At 45.7% G+C, this 21,096-nt stretch overlaps 2 protein-coding genes across 4 annotated transcripts in view; both read left to right on the forward strand.

Annotated features, from left to right (window-relative positions):
- Positions 1–5,805, forward strand: part of CYFIP2 (cytoplasmic FMR1 interacting protein 2) — a 57,049-nt gene extending 51,244 nt beyond the window's left edge. For both annotated transcript variants that reach the window (XM_030503912.1, XM_030503913.1), the window contains exons 29-31: positions 261–499; positions 967–1,114; positions 1,665–5,805. In XM_030503912.1, the coding sequence (XP_030359772.1) occupies positions 261–499; positions 967–1,114; positions 1,665–1,832 (555 nt within the window). In that variant the 3' untranslated portion in view covers positions 1,833–5,805. The remainder of the gene's footprint in view (positions 1–260; positions 500–966; positions 1,115–1,664) is intronic.
- A 5,570-nt stretch (positions 5,806–11,375) lies between these two features.
- Positions 11,376–20,729, forward strand: NIPAL4 (NIPA like domain containing 4). 2 transcript variants are annotated; one of them, XM_030503916.1, is made up of 8 exons: positions 11,378–11,530; positions 13,117–13,356; positions 15,995–16,051; positions 17,088–17,178; positions 18,231–18,391; positions 18,489–19,072; positions 19,529–19,565; positions 20,282–20,729. In XM_030503916.1, exons 1-7 carry the CDS (start codon positions 11,494–11,496, stop codon positions 19,538–19,540), a joined length of 1,182 nt encoding a protein of 393 aa, XP_030359776.1. In that variant the 5' UTR covers positions 11,378–11,493; the 3' UTR covers positions 19,541–19,565; positions 20,282–20,729. The 2 variants fall into 2 exon arrangements, with proteins under 2 accessions (XP_030359775.1, XP_030359776.1); XM_030503915.1 differs by lacking the exons at positions 19,529–19,565; positions 20,282–20,729 and having other exon boundaries at positions 11,376–11,530; positions 18,489–19,357.
- The last annotated feature ends 367 nt before the right edge of the window (positions 20,730–21,096 follow it).

Raw genomic sequence — 21,096 nt, forward strand, 5'->3', positions numbered from 1 at the left:
ACAGAGTTATTTCAAAAGATACTGAGGTTGGTGAAATATAACTGAGCACAATATTAAGTCTTCTTCCATTTGAGGGATGAGTATTCTGTGGTGGGAAGTGCCATGGCAGCAGCCATCAGAGGTAAGGTTGGAGATTGCATGGAATGTGTGTTAACCTTGGAAGAGCCAGGGAGACTGGGAAGTGTTAAATCCAGCGAGAGGCTCCGTCTGTATTACATCTTCACTTCTGTTTCTTTGGTTGTCCTCCTCCTCCTCCTCAGCAAATAGCCATTGCCCGGGAGGGTGACCTGCTGACCAAGGAGCGGTTATGCTGCGGGCTGTCCATGTTTGAGGTCATCCTGACACGAATTAGGAGCTACCTGCAGGACCCCATCTGGCGTGGGCCACCCCCAACAAACGGGGTCATGCACGTGGATGAGTGTGTGGAGTTTCACCGGCTCTGGAGCGCCATGCAGTTTGTGTACTGCATCCCCGTGGGCACCAACGAGTTCACTGCAGAGTGAGTGTCACGCAAGTGTCAGCAAGTCCCGAGGATGCCCTCAGCTGCAGCGATAGCCTCAGCCAGTGTAAAGGTAGAGGGGAAACATGGGTCCTTGATGAAAGGACTTTGTTGTGCATGGACATAAAGAAATGCCCAGAGAGGTTTCTGTCTGAACAACTGGTGAAAAGAGGAAAGCAAAGGCATATGGAGAAGGAGATGGGTAGATGGGCCAACAACCCAAGCCAGAGACTAGGTCTTTGTCCATCTTACCCTGTGATGCTCCCTGCAGAGCCTGGCCCTGGTGTAATTCTGCGTATCTCCTGAGTTAATTTTCTCTAGCTGTATTTCTGCTTTCTAGAAGTAGGGCTGAATCTGATTTCCCTAGGAATTCACCAAGGGAAGTTCCTGGTGCCATGGTAGGACTTCTCTCACATAATTCTATCCTATCATCTCTCCCCACCCCATCAAACCTGTCCTCCTTCCAGGCAGTGCTTTGGAGATGGTCTGAACTGGGCAGGTTGCTCTATCATTGTTCTCCTTGGACAGCAAAGGCGCTTTGACCTCTTTGACTTCTGCTACCACCTGCTGAAGGTGCAGAGGCAGGACGGGAAGGATGAAATCATCAAAAACGTGGTAAGTTGAAGGGTGAGGTCCCAAAGGACCTGAACCAGCACACTTCTCTATCTTGCTTTCTCCAAACTCATAAATTACTACCATACCCGCTGTTAACCTTATTCATACTGGACACACTCACTGTGAGATTTCCATCTGCAGTCTCAGCAGAGAGGCCAAGGTTTTAATTGCCTTGACAATCAAATCTTTTTTCTCCCAGAGCTTTTCCCTTCTTCCTGGGGTTAGGAAGCTGGAGCTGAGAAGCTGGTATTTCCAGCAACCATCCTGTGATCTCAGTGGCTTTATCAGTACGCAGCTGGGAGTCTAGACTTTAGAACTGTTAACTTAAGGACCACTCACTGACCTTGTTAATGCTCTGTCTTGCATCATCAAACCCTATAATGAAGTGAGTCACTGGTCCCTGGGAGGTGCTAAGCGAACTGTAACACGTTACAGCAGCTTTGCTTTAGCAGAGGTTTCCAGCAGCAGCACAGTTACTGGTACTGTTTAGCTGGTCAGGTGGCATAAAACTCTTTTCATACACTGTTTTTCTCCCTCACCATCCCTCCAGCCCTTGAAGAAGATGGCCGACAGGATCAGGAAGTATCAGATCCTGAACAATGAGATTTTTGCCATCCTGAACAAGTACATGAAGTCTGTGGAAACAGACAGTTCCACGGTGGAGCATGTGCGCTGCTTCCAGCCCCCCATCCACCAGTCGCTGGCCACTACCTGCTAGTGTGGACGCTGACCCCATGCAGGTTGGGAAGGGAGAAGGGACTGAACCCAGAATGGCTGGGAGAGGTAAAGATGGCATGAGACCTGGCAACAAAGACTGGGAATGCCTACCACACACGAGGATGCATCTTCCCATCCGGCCGTGTTTGAGTGCATGTTCTTCTGTCCCATCCCTGTGATCGGTTTTACTTGTAGCTTTCAGACTTGGGGGTGGGAGGGGGTGGGTGGGCAAAATGTGCTTTTCTTCCATGAAGTGGTCCAGTTTCTCCCTGTGATTCATCCAATCGAACACATCACTCTGAAGCCATATTGCAGCCCCAAACGTGGGGGCCCTGGTGGAAGAGCTCCATGCTTCCACAGCACTGGGAGCCCACTCCCACCACAGAAGCAATGGGGCAAATCAACACCCCCAAATGACATGTGGAACGGGAGGGTCTGAAGACAAGCCACTGATTCACTCTGTGAGGGGAAGAAGGGATGAAAGCAGGATGTCACCTGTGGCAGCACCCTGAGGATCAAGTGATGGACACAGAGGAGCTGGTCTCAGATGGCTGCATGCCCCAGGCTAGGGCTAGCTTCGTGCTCTCTGCCATGTTGTTGGCCTTCCTACCATCTGTAAAAGGGAACTTTGGCACGTGGGTTTCAGAATAGCAATGGTGTAGTCGCCAAATAGCTCCTCAGCACTTCAGAGAGCTGGGGAAAGAGAAAGTAGCCTGGCTTTTCCCTGCTGTGGAACATGTACTTATTTTAATGCAAAGGGTTCTCCCCGAAGACACATCTTCCATTGACTAAACAAGATTTCTTGCAGACTACAGAAGAGGCTGCATTCATGTGAATGTGCTCTTGAACATATTAATTTGGGTGGAAATAATCACTGGTCCTGACAGCAGGCAGGTTTAGTTACCTCGAACATACGTGATCTTTGGCCAAGGATGAGAGCTGGGGTGTGTAATTTGTGTACATTCTGGGATACTATTTTCCCTTGTTTTAGACAAATTCCTAGTGGCAGAGTGACCAAATATCTCTCCGCAGAGAACGGTGACTATCAGCAGGGCTTAGGAAACTTCCCATCCCTCAGAAATCATGTGATTGTTTAGAAGAGGTGAAATACAGGATAAGCATTAAAAAAATACCCAGAAATTTCCAGGTTTAAAGGGAGGGAACACTGGAGTCTGTTTCCTTTTCTCACTCATCTAATCTAAGATCCCTGGATATTGAGAACAGATTCAGTAGGAACTTCAAGGAGAATGTCGTTACTCATGGTCTTCCCTGCTCCCCTTCAGTAGTGTCATTGAAGTGATACAAAAGCTTATGCTTGAAGTTAAATGAGATCAAACCACATGCTCCAAGAGGAAACGATGCTAGCCTTACCACTGCCAATATTTTAATTTCTCAGCTTTAGCCAGGTCACAGCCCATAATTGCTGTAACAGTACACAGATGTGATAATATATATTCCTTTCATGCATTTCATCATGCCTCGTAAGCTGCATGCTGTGACAAGTGTTAAAAAGGCAGAGCCTGGGCATTTATTCTGTCAGAGGGAACATATAATTAATTAGTAGAAATGTCCCAGCTGGAGTATTTTTGTCTTCCAGCAAACTACAATAAGCAAGAGATCTTGCTGGGTGGGATGAATTTGTTCTCCCACTCACCACCTACTCCCTTGATAATCAATAGATGCCCTACACGTGAAAAGTGCTGGGCATTTTCACACCTGGAGTTTCCTTTAATTATCAAGACAGGCATTTAAACTGCAGGGAGGAAATTGTGCAGCACACTAACCTGAAAGTAAAATGAAGTCTCAAGAAGTCTGGCTGAAATCTTTGAGTGGCAGGGAAGGACCCAGCCCAGCAAAACGAGTTGTTTCCTCCATATCATGAGGAAGAGCAACAGAAGAGCATCTGGGACTCCATGACACTGCAGGGCTCTTGCTTTCTATTTACTCTTCTGCTAAGGATGTCAATTCTGGTTTTCCATCATGTTCCAACACTTCTACACTACTGGAGTGAGGGTATCTACAGATATATATTTTTAAAAGGAAGAGGAGAATCAAGCACTTTATTTTTTGTGGAAAACAAGATATGAGGAAGATGGATCCAACCAAGATCCTATTTTTCCTGACCTAAATAGCAAGTGCTTGTTATTTTGGTATGAAAGTGCTGCTGAAAAGGTCGCACAAATCCCTGTCTGGCTCTCAGAGCCACCTCTGGGCACAGCACAAATAAAATATCCTACTGCATCTGACATGTTATGGGATGTTTGAGTATTTTCAGAAGCCAGCATGAACAAGAAGTTACTACAAAAGGATGAACTGTACCATATGGCCCAGTCTCAGCTACCTAGACGAAGTAGGATATAGTAAGGTGAATTTAAATGCCTGTTTTCATCTGTTTAGGTCTGGAGTGAGTCATGAGATATTTTACCTAAACATGAGTATCACTTTGCATTCTTTTGCAGTAGTTTTGCAATAAGAATTCTCTGAAACCCTGCAAAACACAGTAGCATGTACTTGAAGGAACAGGTAGATGAAATCTATTTGTTGCCCTTAGATTTGCTGGCAAAAATGTAAAATCCCTTCAGATTCCAAGGGATTAAATGTTTTGAGCAAAATGTCCAAACTGCATGAACAAAATGTAAAGTGGTTTTGACTACAGAGTGTACACAGATGTTTTGCCTTGTTGCTCAAGTAGAATGAGATACCAGCTAGGAAAAATCTTATGGTCTTCATTTCTGAGATTTGCTGTTACTGTCCATTCATCATCTAAAGGATGCAAATAGTCTTTATCTTCAGTTCTCTAACCCTCCTTGACTATGTATGAGAAAGAGGTCCAGGCTTAGGTCTTTAAAGAACTCCACGAAAATGGACTTTTTTTCCTACTATCCTTTTTTAATGTCATAACTGTTAATGGAAATAGGGAGCAAATTTGTAGCAGTAGGGCTAAATAGTAATGGACTGCCATGAGGTTGGGCATACTCTCTACACTTGCAGACTTCCTGCCAAGTTTGGGGGTCTTCCTTGCAGATATGCTCTAATCCTATAGTTTTCATCTTTTTCCAATCTGCAGACACCTAACTTATTTTTTCCAGGGAAATGTGGATCCCTGTCTGGATACTTTAAGTCCATTGACTGCAGGCTTGCCTTTTCACCTGTTTTTTCCCCTCTTACTCTGAAGTAGTCTGCAAACTCCCCAGGATTTACCAGCCACCACCTAGAAAGCCCATTTCAAAGACAGGTTGTTGGCTCAGTACAGGAATTACAGCAGGAAGAGGGGATGGCCTGTGTCATGAATGAAGTCAGACTAGGTTATTTTAATGTTCCCTCCAGCTTTGACATTATAAAACATCACTATGGGCAGTGCACATGCCTTTCTTGGATGATGCTGCACTTGACTTTCAATGATACAATAGAAAGGGGAAGCAAACTAGTTCAAGCTCAGCACTTCAGTGGTTTTCCTTTTAGTCTCTGACAGCACTTATTAGCATTGAACAACACGTTAGTCCTAATTCTCTTGCATTACTCCAGTCCAGTAGGTTTATGTGTGTTTGAGAACAAAAGAAAAAAGAATTGAAGGTGTAAAAATAAAACCCAAGAAAATATTCTCAAAACCTGTTGTCAAATGTACCAATATTTGTATGAAAAGCTGCTTGAGTTATTTTGTACAATGAATTTTATTTATGGTGAGGTATATTTACGCTCGTGAGCTGATAAGGTGTTAAATTTCTGATCCATATTTGCTATGCAGCTGAAGATGATATTTTGGTTTTGTATTATTACTTTTTGCTGTTGTTCTAAAAATTCAGCTAACAGAAGCTTCCATCTCCATTAGAAATGCTTCTGCAAGAGTAAAGCATCTGGTACATGGTGATATGTCCCGTAACACAGCAACCAACAGTGTGTACAACAAATGTGGGATGACTTTTGTGATGAAGAGAAATAAAAATTGGGCTCATTCGTGAAATGGGCAGACTTTAGCTTGTGGTGTCATCATTGTTGTGATAACTGTTATTTGGGGAGAGCCTCCAATTGCTGCTGGCATGAAAAAAAGCTAAGAGGAATAATGGCAGCATTTGGTTAGTAAAAAGGTTGAGCTTCTTCCAAAGGGAAAAAAAGATTCTATATGAAGGTTTGTGGCCAACACTGAAGCAAATAAATTTTCCTATCCCAAGCCTAATGATTTTTGATAAAAATATTCTTCCACAACAAATTTTCATTTGAAAATTCTAGTATAAGAGGCTGGGGAAGGGAAAAGTACATAACTATAAATAATAGACTTTGACAGGCACTACTCAAAACAAAGCTAAACTGGGGAGCTATTTTCCCTTCATTACCACAGACTTGCCAGCTCAAAAAAGGGACTTTTTTCCCAGAAGACTCTCCTTGCTATTTTTTTTTCCAAATTTCCATTTAAAACCATTCTTAGGTTTGTGTTAAAAGCATCTGAGGAGCAGCCATGGTTGTTGACTGGAGAAGGAGCAGTGGGAATTGAGGGGAAAAGACACCCTGGGAGCTGAGGAATTGGGGTGAAACAATTGGATCTATGGGAGTGGGAGCACCTATGCTTCATCAGCTCTAGGCAAAATAGTGTAATTGATGTTCCCTTTCATAGCTTCTTCCCAAGGTTTCCCTGTAGGAACACTTCCTAGCTTAAGAGGAATAAAAATGCAACGATTCTTCACATAGAATGGGAAGTGAACTTTACACCATGACCACACAGCTCTGTTGATCTTTCTGGTGTGCTTTAAGTCATGGAACACCTGATGTTCCTGCAGCTTTGTGCGAGCATGCTGCTGTGGAGGACTATTTGCCCAAGGGTTGAAAGTTGCCCAATGTTTACTGATTTCAAAACGGTTCTGCAATGGGGAATGGCAGAGAGGAGAGCAGGAATTTCTTCCTAATTCAGCCAATGATACTAGGCAGGTTATTGGGTTTTCTTCCTTTCCTCCATCAGGATTTCTTTTTTTTTTCCTCTTTAACTGATTTTAGCTGCTGTCTCATTGACACCACCCTAAGAAGTGCCACAGGCTGCACGGTCTCCCCTGGAGCCAGTAGCAATACTTGCTCTGAGTATCAGGGGCCAAGACTGAATTTTAGACAAACAGCTCTAAGGGAGTTGGTTGTCTAAAGGTTAGATGCTTAGAGGTTGAAATTTAAGCATCAAAGGTACAGACCCACATCTTTCTTCTTCCTAATGTTTCTAAATATGTTTACATCTTCAGATTAAATGGCACTTCAGCAATGTGAAGAACAGTTCATTAATGATTGTTTTATTCTTTCAAAAGCATAACAAAATGACCCTTTCTGTGACCCCCTTCTGCAAGCCAGGAGTGCTCTTCATACCTAGTTTTGCTTGATTTAGGAGTTCTGATGCAAACACCTGGAAGATAAGAGGTCTGCAAACAAACAATCTGCTGATTACATATGTCTTCATCTTGTGGCACCCAATGCTGCTTTCATGCCTTAAGGCCTCCGATGCCCACTGAGCATCCACCTCCTATCCATCACCAACCACAACTCCTGCCAACATAGATGGTTTGTAGGGCCCCAGTGACCTTTATCACTGAACTGATCTGGATAAAATATTTAACAACCCTGGGAGAAACTAATTGGGGTGTGTTTTATGGCCTCATGACCCTGGATCAGTCAGCTGCCCCACAGCACAGACCCACAGGTATGTGCACTGGCACAAGGAGGGCAGAACAGCAAGGGTGGGAACGCATCATGGGTGTGACAGGCTTGGGAGCTCTCCCAAGCCTATGGTGGTGTCTAAACTCTTATGACACAAAATAACAGCCTCAGCCACTGCAGACATGGTTACTTTGGGATAGGCTGAATTAAAAGCTGTCTGCCCAACAAAGTCCAGCCTTTCAAGCTTTGAGCATCCTTTCATGTAGTGCTGCAACCATTTGAACACCCGGCAATTCCCTTATTCCTTACACTACCAGGTCATTGTCAGAAAGAGGATTTGCTCTCGCTTTGAAGCAACAAACTACTCCTTTGAGTCCTCAAACTATACAGAGCCATAGCAGAATATTGCAACCCTGCCCTGAAAGTTTCCACAGGAACCATGCCTAGCAGACATCAGAGGGCAAAAAGTTTCCACCACCTGTCAGCAGGATACTTCCACCATTATTTGTATTGCAGGACAATTGATACCCAGTATTTTTCCATCATTTTCTCCAGACTGGAAGAGATGAGCAGAGAAGAGCAGGGGAATGAAAAGCCTTTTGATGTTGCTAAAGAGTTTATTTGCATGTAAAGCTGCCTTGCTTTACCCAGTCAAGTTTTTTTGGCCTGGAAACCAGTACTTCAGGAAGAACTGCATTGTTAGAAGATGAGCTGCTAAGGAAGAATCTGATTTCTCATGAATTACTTTTAAGGGAACATCTGATGCGAGTATCAACCAGTGAGGTCATAGCTCAGAGCTGAATTCCCTTAATTACAGCCTTCCCATTAAAATGAGGATATGAAGCAATAAAAGAGGCATTGGTTGCATCCCTGCTTTATTGTTATCAGTCTCAACTTGCCCTTGACTAAGCATAGTACGCAATTCCATGCCAATCCTACCTGGCTTTTAACTCTCCATACGCAGCCTTGCTAAGTCCATCAAATGCAACTCCTGGCACTCAATTTTATATACCACACCCCTGCGCCAGAGAGAAAGAAATTCATGACACACTTGTGTCCCATGGCTGATTGCAAGATCTGACTGAAGCTTCTCCCACCGTGGTGACAACTGGGCACGTTCCTTCCCTGAAGCATAAGACAGCTCACACGGCAGTGTGCCTTCCTGTTGGGACTGCCTCCCCGTCCTCTTCCCAGAGCTGATAACAGCTTCTCATGGAGATCTCGTCCCTTGTTAAATCTAGCAAAAGTGGACCATGGGGTCATATATTTTTGGGGATGGGGGGGGGTGTGTACATAAACACACATGTATGTGGTCACATTAGCCTTCTCCTTTAGGAAATCAAGCTGACAGGGGAAGAGTAAAACTGTGGCCCAAACTGCCTTGTGCTTTTGACTGTACCACCCCCTCTTTTGTGGCAGTAATTTATCAGATTGCACCATGACCAAAAGGATTATTTTAACCCCAGATCTCTTCCATACAAGTTTGCGCCCTCCCTAACACATCTTTGTGCAGAGTGGGCAACTGCGCTCTGCACAGATGTCAACACCACTTACTCACATCATTTTGGACGCAGTTTAACTGCCAACAACCGCATCACCATTAGGGCTCTCCAGCTACAAACAAGACTGCAGGGTGTTGGAGAAGGTCCAGTAAAGGGTAGAGCCCCACAGTGCCCCTGAGCACAAGCTGAAGCAGCCTGTGAGGGGACACAGGACATGAATTCCCACAGACCCAGCCAGTTGCAGGCAGGCAGCACTGTGAACGCAGAAATCCCTTGTCCCCCTCAGCCATCACATCACTGCCTGCAATCAACCTCATAGTCACACATTGTATCAATAGTTCTTAACCAGCATCAGCCAGTAAATTTACTAAATAAAGACCGAGTCCCACCATCACTGTCTCTCCCAGGGTGCCTTTTGCCTGCATAATATGTAACAGCAGCAGAAGTTGCTCCCAGATCACTGATAAATCAGCACACATTTCATTTCCTACATCAAAACCTGCTACCACAGGATTTGGATTGATTATAAAGTGCCCTGTGATAAAGGAGAGGACATGGGATTTGGCTGGCACAGCCTCTCCCAGCCAGTGACCCGCAGGTCTGTGACTGATGAACAGACCCGATTAAAGTCGAATGACTCACAAAACACTTGAACATTACATTTGCTGGAGAAAACAGTTGTACAGAGATAGGATCAGGCGCTGAGTGAAGGAGCCACGCAGTGCTGGCAATGCAGCAGCTTGATGGTCTAAGGGCAATTTCCACAGTAAGAGGTATATTTTATGGGAAGAAAAAGAAAAACATCTAATTTTCAGACAAGTTCAGATCCTGCAGATCTTACATCTTTATATTGCCTTTATGACAGATACCGTTTCTACCTGTAATTGTGGGCTTGCTGAAGAAAAGCTATTGGGTTTACTTATGTCTGCTGACCTACAGCTAAATCTGGCTAATGGCTCGTGCTGCAACAAAAGGCCTTTTGTATCGGCAGTAGGTTTCTACATACACACGGCCACCGGGCACAAACACAGGAAGGGAGGACTCAGCAGAGGCGGGTGGGGATGAAGGCAAAACATACAGTGTGCAACATGCTCCACATGTTCACACGCTAGTATTAGCAAGAGAGGCTTCAGCTGCATGGGATGGGGCATAGATGGAGGAGCTACAGCCACCCATATGGGGGCTGTATGGGCTGTATTCAGTGGCTGTATTCAGCCATATGGGCTGAATCATGTGGCCATGATGAGTGAGACCTGCCAATCAAACAGTCAAAATTAGAAGGTTGTAAAATGAATGTAAGTGATGGAGGAGCTCAGGGCTGGGATTCAGCATGGAGGCAACCAAGTCTTAAATCACAGCTGCTGCTGGTGGTGAAGTAGTGTATCTCTGATCTCCCCTTGCACAAAACTTCACAGCACAACAGCGTCCTTGTCATTACACGCTCACCTTCTGTTGATACTGCTTTTACAAATGCGCCTTTGCCTGGAGCCAGGCCTTTCTCACTGCAACTCAAGCATCAGGAATGTCCAGTAGGGAAATTTGGCCAGACCTTCAGCAGAGAACATGCCTATGCCCAGTGAGTACACAACACAAGGAACCCTGCACCCACCACAAAACTTCCATTAGGATATATCCATCTTCTCTAGACCTCTATGTGTTTCTCAGCCTTCCAACCTCATCCTTCAGTCCTACAACCTACTGCACACAGCCATAGTACTAAGTGGAGAATAATAAACACCAATGCTTGAAGCAACAGGATACTTTATGAAATATTTCCTTGCTATATTAACCACAGTTACAGTCTCTTTTAGGTAAGAGGAGGTATCTCCAGGAGTATGGGATTTAGCTTATAGAATCATAGAATAGTTTGGGTTGGAAGAACCTTAAAGATCATTTACTTTCAACCCCCCTGCCACAGACAGGGACACCTTCCACTAGACCAGGTTGCTCCAAGCCCTGTCCAACCTGGCCTTGGACACGGCCAGGGATGGGGCAGCCACAGCTTCTCTGGGCACCCTGTGCCAGCACCTCAGCACCCTCACAGAGAAGAACTTCTTCCTTATTAGATAATCTAAATCTACCCTCTCATTTTCTCATGTTTAAACAATTTCAAACAAAACATTCAAACAATTTCTCATGCTCAACCCCTGTAGCTGGGCTCCCCCCCACCTAATCACCCGCTCAGCCTCCTGCTTCCACACCTTCTCCCAGGCACTGCAGCAAGAAAAACACGCTCCAGAGGAGAAATCTGCGCTTGGGTTGAGACGGGGGAGCCTGTGCAAAGGCTGCTGAACCCACCCGCTGCTGCCACCAGCCTCCGGCCCCCGAGCAGTCAGTGGGGCCGGAGGTGTCTGCCCCGGGGAGGGTGCGGGGCTTGCCCGGGCATCCTCTGCACCGAGCCAACCCCGTCCCGTCGCGGAGGAGGCGGAGCCGGGCGGGCCGGTGTGCGGGCAGGTGAGCGGGCAGCCCGGCCCAGCCCCGGCTCCTGCCCGCGGCGCCGCGATGCTCTGAGCCGGCCGCAGCACGGAGGAGATGGAGCCGCTGGAGGCGAACAGCAGCTGCAGCAACGGTGGGTGCTCGGGGGGAGATGGCGGTCGTTCCGGCTCCCCTGTCTTACCCTCCCCGGCATCGGGGCTGTTCTCTGTCACTGCTCTGGTTTTCTGGGCTTGGGGGTTCTTTTCCTTTTTCCGAGGTCTATATAGGAACCGGAAAACTCACTTCATGCACAAGCCACACGCAGCTGCTCTGCCAGCAGCAAGTGCTGTCAGCCTTATAGCAGACACAGAGAAGCTAGAGGTTTAGTTTTTCTCTTTTAAAAATTACCTGATCTATTTGGTAATCGCCCCATCCCACTGCCTTATGTCTGTGCCCACTAGCACATTGTGGAGAGTTTTACCCCACCGAGGAGGCAAGATGCCCCCCTCAAGAAATATTTCGACGATTAAGGATGTTTTTCTCTTGGAAAAGAACCCTATTAAGGAGCCTTTGGAAACTCATCTAGAAAGTCACTGTATTTTTTCCATTAGAAAAACTTTGGATCCAGTTCAGATCCAAATCCTCAGCTTTGCCAGGGACAGGGGGTGCAGCAGCAGAAGCACTAAGCCAGTCTCTCAGTTCAGGAAAATTCAGAGCTGCCAGCAGGACTGTGAGCAGTTCAGCCATTGCACTGGAAGACAAATACTTGCTCTGTAATTCCTACATGAGTTTAGATAGAAAATTACAGTATTTTCCTACAAAGGGACTTTTATGACACTCCACCTGGCTGCTCCATTCCCCATGGTCACAGTCACGCTGCTTTTACTACACTCGGAGTGAAGATTGCGATAGAAAGATGTGCTGGGTGTGGTAGGGGCATGAGGGTAGGAATAAACTCTGCAATTTTCCCTCCCACACACACAAACACACCTTGGCTAGAGACATGGAGGGTTAGTGCTTTTGGTGTTAACAGCAGAAAACTGCCTGCTTTCAGTCCTTCTCCACTGGCAGGGCTTGGCGTGCTTTATGAGCACCCAGGCACTCTGCAAATAGGGAAAATAAACCCCTTAGGCAGTAGAGACAACATAGAGATCAAAGTTTAGTCCGGGACAAGCCTGTTGTTTTTTACAAGTGATCCCATGGCACTGCTCAGAACACAGAGCTGGAACAGATGCACAGTTACAAAGTACTGGCATCACTCCACATCAAACCACAGGCTGGCAAGCTGGCAGAGGCAAGGATTAGTTGGCTGGAAAGCACCAGAGCCTTTGAATTAACAAGGTTGAGAGTTGATAAGGCATAGTTCAAACTCATGACATTGGAGTTCGGTGGAGAGACTCTGGCATAAATATTTGGAAATTCAAATTTCATTACAGTGGTCCTTGTGGTTTTCCAGTTTCCAGTTCGGAAGCCTGTGCCAGTTTTCCATACTGGCAGGCACATTCAGTGTCAATGAGCTGCTTGAATTGCGCACCATAAACCTATCGCTCAACACCTTGGCATTTCCATACGCAATTGAAGAGGTGTCCTGAGTTTTTTAGAGCTGGTGGGTATGTGCTGTTCTGGTGAAAGCTTGGTTGGCTGCTCAGAGGGACATCTGAATGAGTGCGAAGGCCAATAGAGGCACTGTTGATAGTCATATCAATAATTTGCTGTTTTATCTCCATGGTGATCTCACAGGGTCCCTGCTCACCCTTTCGTGCCTTTCCCACCGAGTTGTGTGCCAAGTGATCAGCAGTGCTGACCCTGTCTGGGACAATGGGACTTCAAATAACTCCTGGGTAACTCGGCTGGAAACCAGTTATGGATTCTACATTGGCCTGGGTTTGGCTGTCTTCTCCAGCTTCCTCATCGGAAGCAGCGTCATCCTCAAAAAGAAGGGGCTGCTACGGCTGGTGGAGAAGGGAGGCACCAGGGCAGGTAAGGCTTTTGTGGGGGTAAGAAGGGGGAGATCCACCTGTTCCCAGAACTCCAGCACTCATAAGGCAAGAGAACACCTCTGGATACACATCAGCCTTCCATCAGCAATATAAATAAGACCTTTTGTGGATGCATTTTTGTGGGCAACACCTGGATATCAGCACTGTGCTGGAGCTGAGGAGCTAATTTACAGAGCCCTGCACTGGAATGGCTGAGCTGAAAGCACTATTTTCCTGCCTCGCACTGCAGATAGCAAGTCGCATGCACTGCGTGATAAGAGGAACAATACATGTCCATCACAGCTCTTACATGGGCTGTGCATGAGGAGGCAGTGTGAAAGGTCTTTGAAATGGGCCCCTTTGTGCTAAGGTGCAAGTCATCACCATGCCACAGAGCAGAACAGCACAGCTCCATGACCCCACTCTTGCTCTTACTGATGCACTAGGCAGCTTTACTAGCAAGCCACTGAGACAAGGATAAGGCCCCATGTGCTTTAATTGCATTAGCAAAAGCCATTCATTAATGCAAGACTGCACGCCTGTGATCTGTGTGAACTCTGCTTGTGGTCTCCAGGAAGGATACTTCTGAGCTATGTTGCTCAACAACATGTAGATAACTTTTCTTTAGCACCAAGCTCCTAGGGAGAGATATGTGTGTATATGTGCACGTATATATGGATGGGAAAAGGTGGAGAAGCACTGCCTACAGCAGAATTGCACTGTGGAATTGGGCACATCCCATCAGCACTGTAAACATGAGCTCTAACAGCAGCGTTAAGTCCTACCTGGCAGCTGACCTACTTGCATAACTACAAAACAAAATAATGATAATTAAAATACTACTGCTGCCCAGCTCTGGCCTAGGAACAATTCTTAATTCATTTTACAAAGGAAGTAAATGTCACTGTCTCCAAATGGGGACATAGAGGCATGGGTCGAGTCCAGAGTCAACCAGCAAAGCTACCAACAGCACCTGAGCCACAGGCCAGTCTCAAGTCCATCTCCATCCTCTGCCATTAGGCTGACCACATGCAACTGCTGAACTCAAAGGGGTTTGCTTTTTGCCATTACATTTGCACAATGAAATACCAGTATTGTTTTGACTGTAGAAGATGCCTCTCTCCTTCCCCTCCATGAACTCCTCCCACAACAGAGCTAAGTGAATAAAACAAGAGCAAACCCCTCCCTATTTTTCAGGATGTTTAACCAGGAATTAGAGATTCATGACAGAAAACCCAACCAAACAAAAATGAACAAAAACCCCCAACAGCAAATAAATCACCAATTTTTAAGGCATACCAAAGTATAACATTTGAACTTGTTGAGGAGCAAGAAGCAGCTGAATTCTAGCAAAAGATTTTTCCACATCCTGAACTCATTGTGTCTGCCTCTTCATTCCCCTTTTTCCTATCTTGCCCTTTAATCTCTCAGTCCCAGTATTTCACCCCTGCTATCTGGGAGCACATCGCTTTTCTCCAAGGCAGGTCAAACACTGCTGTTATTGACCAGTCAGGTCAGACTTAGGAAAAACACAGGCTCTCTCTGACCCTGCAAAATCAGGGTTCACCATATCAGCAAATTCAAGCCCTTTACATCTAACAATGTGTGGATTAAGACCACAGCTGGGTTAGTTCCCAGCACCGTATGTCCATTCTTCATTTATATACACATTTTCTTTCATTTAGTTGTTCAAATGCCATTAATCATTTTTCCATCAGAAATGCTCGGTCAACACAGTGGCTGATGTACATGAAGTTAACATTAGGATTTCTGACAGTTCAGGCCTCAGCCCTATGATACAACTATGATACAAAGCAGTGTATAAATGGAGCAGATAACCGCTGGGATAGGACGCAGGGAGCCTTCACCACGACCATACAGCAACACAAACTATGGCACCACATGCCTGCACAGAGCAACCAACTGCTTTTTCCTCTTTTCACCCTTCATAGCTATAACCCTCACTTGACCTAGAAAACAAGGTTTGGAAAAACTCATTGCCTTACCTTAGTGCCCATAGCTGAGACTCCACAGCGAGGCACTGCGATACGGGGTGAAGCACAGGCTTCTTGCAGGCAGGATGCAGCTAGCAGCATCCCAGAGAGCAGTCTTTGGGTGGGGGGCACCCAGCACAGAGCAGTCGCGGCCATCCTTCATCCCTCTGCTCCAAGATGATGCACAGGGAACAGGCAAGTGGAACATGCAAGACAAGACATGACCAGTCCATGGGAGCTCAGCTGGGGTGTTTGTTGATGAACTGAGCGGCCGATGCATCCCAATGAATTGGTGAGGATGGCCACAGCTCCCAGGGCTGAAGGGCAGCCCCAAGCCCTTCAAGGCAGGCTGCATCCCAGGCCAATAACTTTCAGGGCAATAGGTGTCCACTGCCACCCAGGATTAAACCACTGCTTTTATTGTATTTGTGTTGTCCAGCCCTAAGTACCGGCTTCTGCTAATCCCTTGATTCAATGTAATTTCCCTATAGGACAGAATCTCTGCATATTCTGTCCTTCCAGGAAGCTTTCTTTGTCACACTCTTCCTCTTGCAATTCGTACTTCTCCAAAGCTATGTTTCTCCTCTCTTGCTCTGAAGAACATGTTTGTTAACTCCTCCATACCTGTGTGCTTTGCTTCCCCAGGAGACGGAGGCCATGGCTACCTAAAGGACTGGCTCTGGTGGGCTGGCTTGCTAACAAGTAAGTAGAAGCTGCTTCCCTGGGTTTTCAGCTTTTCCAGGGTCTGTCCCTGTGAATCAGGCGTAGAATGAGTCCAGCATCTAGTGGTTTAAAGCCTTTTTTCTGGTAAGATCCCCCATCCTCAGCAGAGGCACCTCAAGGAAAGCAGTGAGCTACACAGAATCTCCCATCTTCCTGCAGGGCTGGTAGGACTTGATAGCTCAGTTTTACCAGATTAAATGCATGAAAGGCCAGGTTTTAATAAGGCAGTTGGATGGTCTGCCTGCATACCAGGCACAGGGCAAACAGCCTCCCATGCATGCCTGGGGCTTCTGGGAAAGGTTACTGCTGCAGTACAAGGGTGATAAGGTGGTGTTGGTAGCAGTTCCTTTCTTGAGCAAAGCTTGCTTTCCCTTAGAGCCAGCCTTAAAACCTTTTTTTATGATGCTGTACATTACAGAATCTTCTCAAATGGAATCATAGCTGTGCAGAGAACAGCAGGTTTTATGAGAGCTTTTCAGAGCAGTCTTTTTTGGCTCTCACTGCTGCAGCAGCTCCAGGTACCCCCCAGCTTGCTCTGCCCTTGTAGCTCCTGCTGCACAACCACTGTAACACAACCCATAAGCAAGCACACAATACTCACTGGTCAGAGAACAAGGACAGCTCAGCCAAAGAGCACCATCACAGCTTGATGGAGAGACATTTTATAGGTGAGGAGCTGCTTCCCAGCACTGCAGCTCCCACAACTGCCCACCCCTCATTAACCACCCAGACATGCTGCAGCTGCCTGTGTTAATGAGCTCATATGGATCAGCTGTGACAAGGCCAAGCCCTGGCACCCCCAGCCCAGCTCTGTGTGGTGCCAGGCTCCAGGGATGCCTCTCTGCTTGTATTAATCTGTAATAGATTTGCACCCATTATCTGGCCCTGTTTAGTAGTAGCATGGAACTCTGCATAAAAAACACCACTCTCTAACTGCTGTCTTGCAAGCCCACAAGAGAAAACACAAAAAGTATGCTGTAACTCACTGCTATTTATTTTTCTTATGTTTGTTTAGTGGGTGGAGGGGAAGCTGCCAACTTTGCTGCCTATGCCTTCGCTCCTGCAACGATTGTTACGCCTCTGGGGGCTCTGAGCGTTCTCATAAGGTGATTTATGTGTCTATAGTTTGCAGTTTGCCTTTTTGTTTGCTTGTTTGTCTTGGAAGATAGAAAGACTTGAAGTGATGGGAATATGATTTATTCTGCCTAAAGGAAAAAGTGTCCTGTGATTTCTAGTTGTTGTCCTTTTGGGGGATCATTTGGAAACTGATGTATTAAGTAGCATGCCTTTTGGGACATAAATTATTGCAAATGTCAGTGTTATTTTCTTCTTTATTACAGTTCTTTAGCCAATTCAAGGTTTTATTTGTTTGCTTTGTTTTGTTCTCATAGTGAACAGTACCAAAATCTAAAAGGGTCAAAAATGTCAGGCTTGTTTTTAAACTCTGTCATTTGCCTTTTATTTCCTAGGCTTTTAGGGGCTCTGATGTTGTGCATTTATATTTCTGTCTGTTGTTAAAAGGGCTGAAACCCTATTTTGTTTGTTTTTAAGAAGGCGATTCATATCAAAATACATGATTCCAGGTATGGAAGACTTTGTAGAAAGTGTTATAATGAAATGCATGAGCAAACTGAGAGTTAGGACTGCTCTGGTGTCTTTTGCCCCAAATTTTTATGAACAACACCTAGATATTTCTGCAGATATATCTGTAGCCCCAGTACCTTTAGAGTTTCTCTGGGGCTTAATAGTTCTGATGATGTAGTTACAATTAATGTAACTCTTTTGTTGTTAGGTTGGGGTTTTTTTTCTCTGTTTTTCTCAGAAGTTATTTCCTTGGGCTCTAAAGGCTTAATAATAGCCAACAGCTGAGGTCTGAATCTGTAGACCTTGAAAATATTTCTGAGGATGTGCTAACACATTCAGCATTTTCCTCACCTTGCTGATACATGAGCTGTGATTTGGAGATCACACCTGTATTTCTACAGGTTCAGCTGTCAGTAGATGCAATGTGATCGTGTATTAACTCCCTGGAATCCAACAAATTTACTCCAAATTTGTGTTCTTATATCACACAAAGATATTCTTTACCATATTTAAGCTGCTGTTCCTTCTATAAAGGACTTTAAAGCACCAGCTGGCATTCTTCTGTTCTATGCAGTGCCATCCTGTCTTCATATTTGCTTGGAGAACGGCTCAACCTGTTGGGAAAGCTGGGCTGCATGCTGAGCCTTGTGGGCAGCACCGTGATGGTGATACATGCCCCAGAGGATGAGGAGGTCACCACTCTGGATGAAATGTCCTCTAAGCTGAAAGAACCAGGTATATGGAGGTTGTGTTTTCTCTCTTGAGGCTGGGCAGCACGTACTGCTCCCCATGCCCACCGCTCAGTTTTGAGTCACTTCTCTCCCTCTTCCAGGTTTCCTTGCTTATGCTGCGATCCTCTTGGCTGTCTGTTTCCTCCTGATCTTCTACTTCGCACCCCGCTATGGCCAGAGCAACATCCTCATCTACCTCACCATCTGCTCTGTTATTGGTGCCTTCTCCGTGTCCTCAGTCAAGGGCCTGGGTATTGCCATCAAGGGCTTCTTTGCTGGCCAGCCTGTGCTGCAGCACCCATTGACATGGATCCTAGTCGTCACACTGGTGGCATCCATCACTACACAAATTAACTACCTCAATAAGTCTCTAGACATTTTCAACACATCTTTGGTGTTTCCCATCTACTATGTGCTGTTCACCACCATCGTCATCACAACTTCTGTCATCCTCTTTAAGGAGTGGGTCACCATGACTGTAGTTGACATCATTGGAACAGTTTGTGGCTTCCTCACCATCATTTTGGGAGTGTTTTTACTCCATGCCTTCAAAGACATGGATGTCAGTTTAGGGAATCTACCACAGGTCCTCCAGAGTGGACAGCAAGCACCAGTCACCCGAGATGACAAGAACATCCTAATAGAGGTGGACAACTCCAGCATCGCCCCAGAGGATAAACCCAAAGTATTCATGATCTACACCTAGCATGTTATATGCGAGGGTCTGGAGGTTGGGTGAATGGGTTGATGTCAATATTCTGGATGCTAGTGAGCAATTTAAAAAAGGAAAAGCAGAAAAGAAAACCAACAGTGTCTTATCCAAAGCTTGGTAAAGTCAAGCCAAGTCTTTCTCTGGGCTTTTGGATTGGATCTTTGTTATGGTGTGGCAGCAAGGGGTGGGTTTAATCCTTACTGGGCTTTAATACATGCAGCCACTGGAAATGAAAATCCTCTTGAAATACGCTACTCCTGGGAGAAAGCTTCGCTCTGAGGAGAGGAGCTTTGCATCTCTTATCCTTGGCAGGGAATTCCAACATTTACTCCTGTACTCCTTCCCCGGGTGGCCATTGATGTGTTTATTTCCAGGCCCTGATTGAATCATTGATTAGTGGTTTTTTTCTTGTTTTTCCCCTCTTTCTAGGCACTTGCATGAACTCCAAAATACACACCAGTATCTCTGACAAAGGTAAGAGACAAGGACTGAGTGGTGCACACATTCTGTTCAAACTCTGTTCATCCTTCTTTAATTACTTGCTCTGCAAATATGGGACAAGAATATTGGTGAATATGGGCAAAATGTGGTGAATTCTGGAATAGGTGTTCACTCAGGCTCAGTGGCAGGACCCATGAAATAATTTTCTAGGGCCATGGCAAAGAAATCTTTCTCAGCTTTTGTTTTTTGTGAGGTGCAGGAGTTTCCCTGCAGCACAGTGTTACTTAGCTTTATGTGGGCTTTTATTTGGTTGCCCAGGCCATGTTGATGTGGCTGGTGAAGCCCCTGGGCCTAATCTGGACCTCACTTGAGCAAGGGGCAGCCCCTGCTCAGGCTGGGGAGCTCTGGAAAGGTAAACTCCATGTTAGGAGGAACACTGCCACTGTCTTCAAGATTTTGTGTCCTGTGAAAATCTTTTCAGCCTGAAAGACCAAATGTCTGTAAATTTTAAGTACTTTTTTCCTTAGGAAATGTCTTGACCTTGAAGAGCATCCCAACTCTTTGAGTCCCGTGACATTTCCTGCTATCATTTAAACACAAAAGCTTTATTGCTTTTGTTGTTTAGAGGGAGGTATGAGCTGTGTGATAAAAGCCAAACAGGCACAACTGGGTGATGCTTTGTGGAGCTGTAGGGATGCAGTTTATCCCAGAGTGGTCCTGATCATGCCTCTCTGTCTTTCTCAATACAGTAGGGATGTTACCTGGACTCTTGGACATGGCACACCTTCCAAACCTGCTTGGATTTCTGTCAGTGGTGACAATGAAGAGATGGGAGAAATATCATTTTGAGCTGGAAGGTGAAAAAGGAAGGTATTGCTGCAGTTAAAAGTTTTTCCCGTCCTGCTGCACAGGGAGGCCGGAGCCCATTTGCTCACAGCAAATCCCAAACAGGAAGCAGCAAAGCCGGAGCCAGCTGTGCCAGACTGGCTCAATCCAGAGGCAGCTCTGGCTGGTTTAGCCCTGGACCACTGATGCTGTCTGAAATGCTGACCTGATTATACCTGGGCCTGAGCATCACTGGGTGAATGCAGCATGGGGCTGAGGGGGTGGGAATATGCAATCTCTTGTTGTAATAACATTTCAATACTATTTTTTTGGAATGTGGAAAACGAAATAAAGGCTTTTTCTAGAAAAACCCCACCGTTGCAGGTGGATCTGAAAGTTTTTCATGATTTGTCTGATCTTATTGGTGAGGCCCTAAAGGATAAACAGGCTGAAGGACAGCTGCGTGCAGCAGAAACAGCATCTGGGCAGAGAATAAACCAGCAGCGCCCTCCTTTGGTAGTAGAAAATAATCCAAGTAACTCGCTCGAGCTTCTTTTTGACATTCTAATTGGTATAATGACTAATGCATCTAACCTTAGAAAAAGACTGTAAACGGGACTCCTCTTTCCTCACTGCCTAGAGCTGCATTTCATAAAAGTCATTCCTCCATTATCTTGCCATCTGTGGACAAATGCCACATGTAAAATGAAGGTTTGAACCGAGGTAACCAA

This window comes from Strigops habroptila, chromosome 12 (genome assembly GCF_004027225.2).
Source record: "Strigops habroptila isolate Jane chromosome 12, bStrHab1.2.pri, whole genome shotgun sequence".
Taxonomy (NCBI): Eukaryota; Metazoa; Chordata; class Aves; order Psittaciformes; family Psittacidae; genus Strigops; species Strigops habroptila.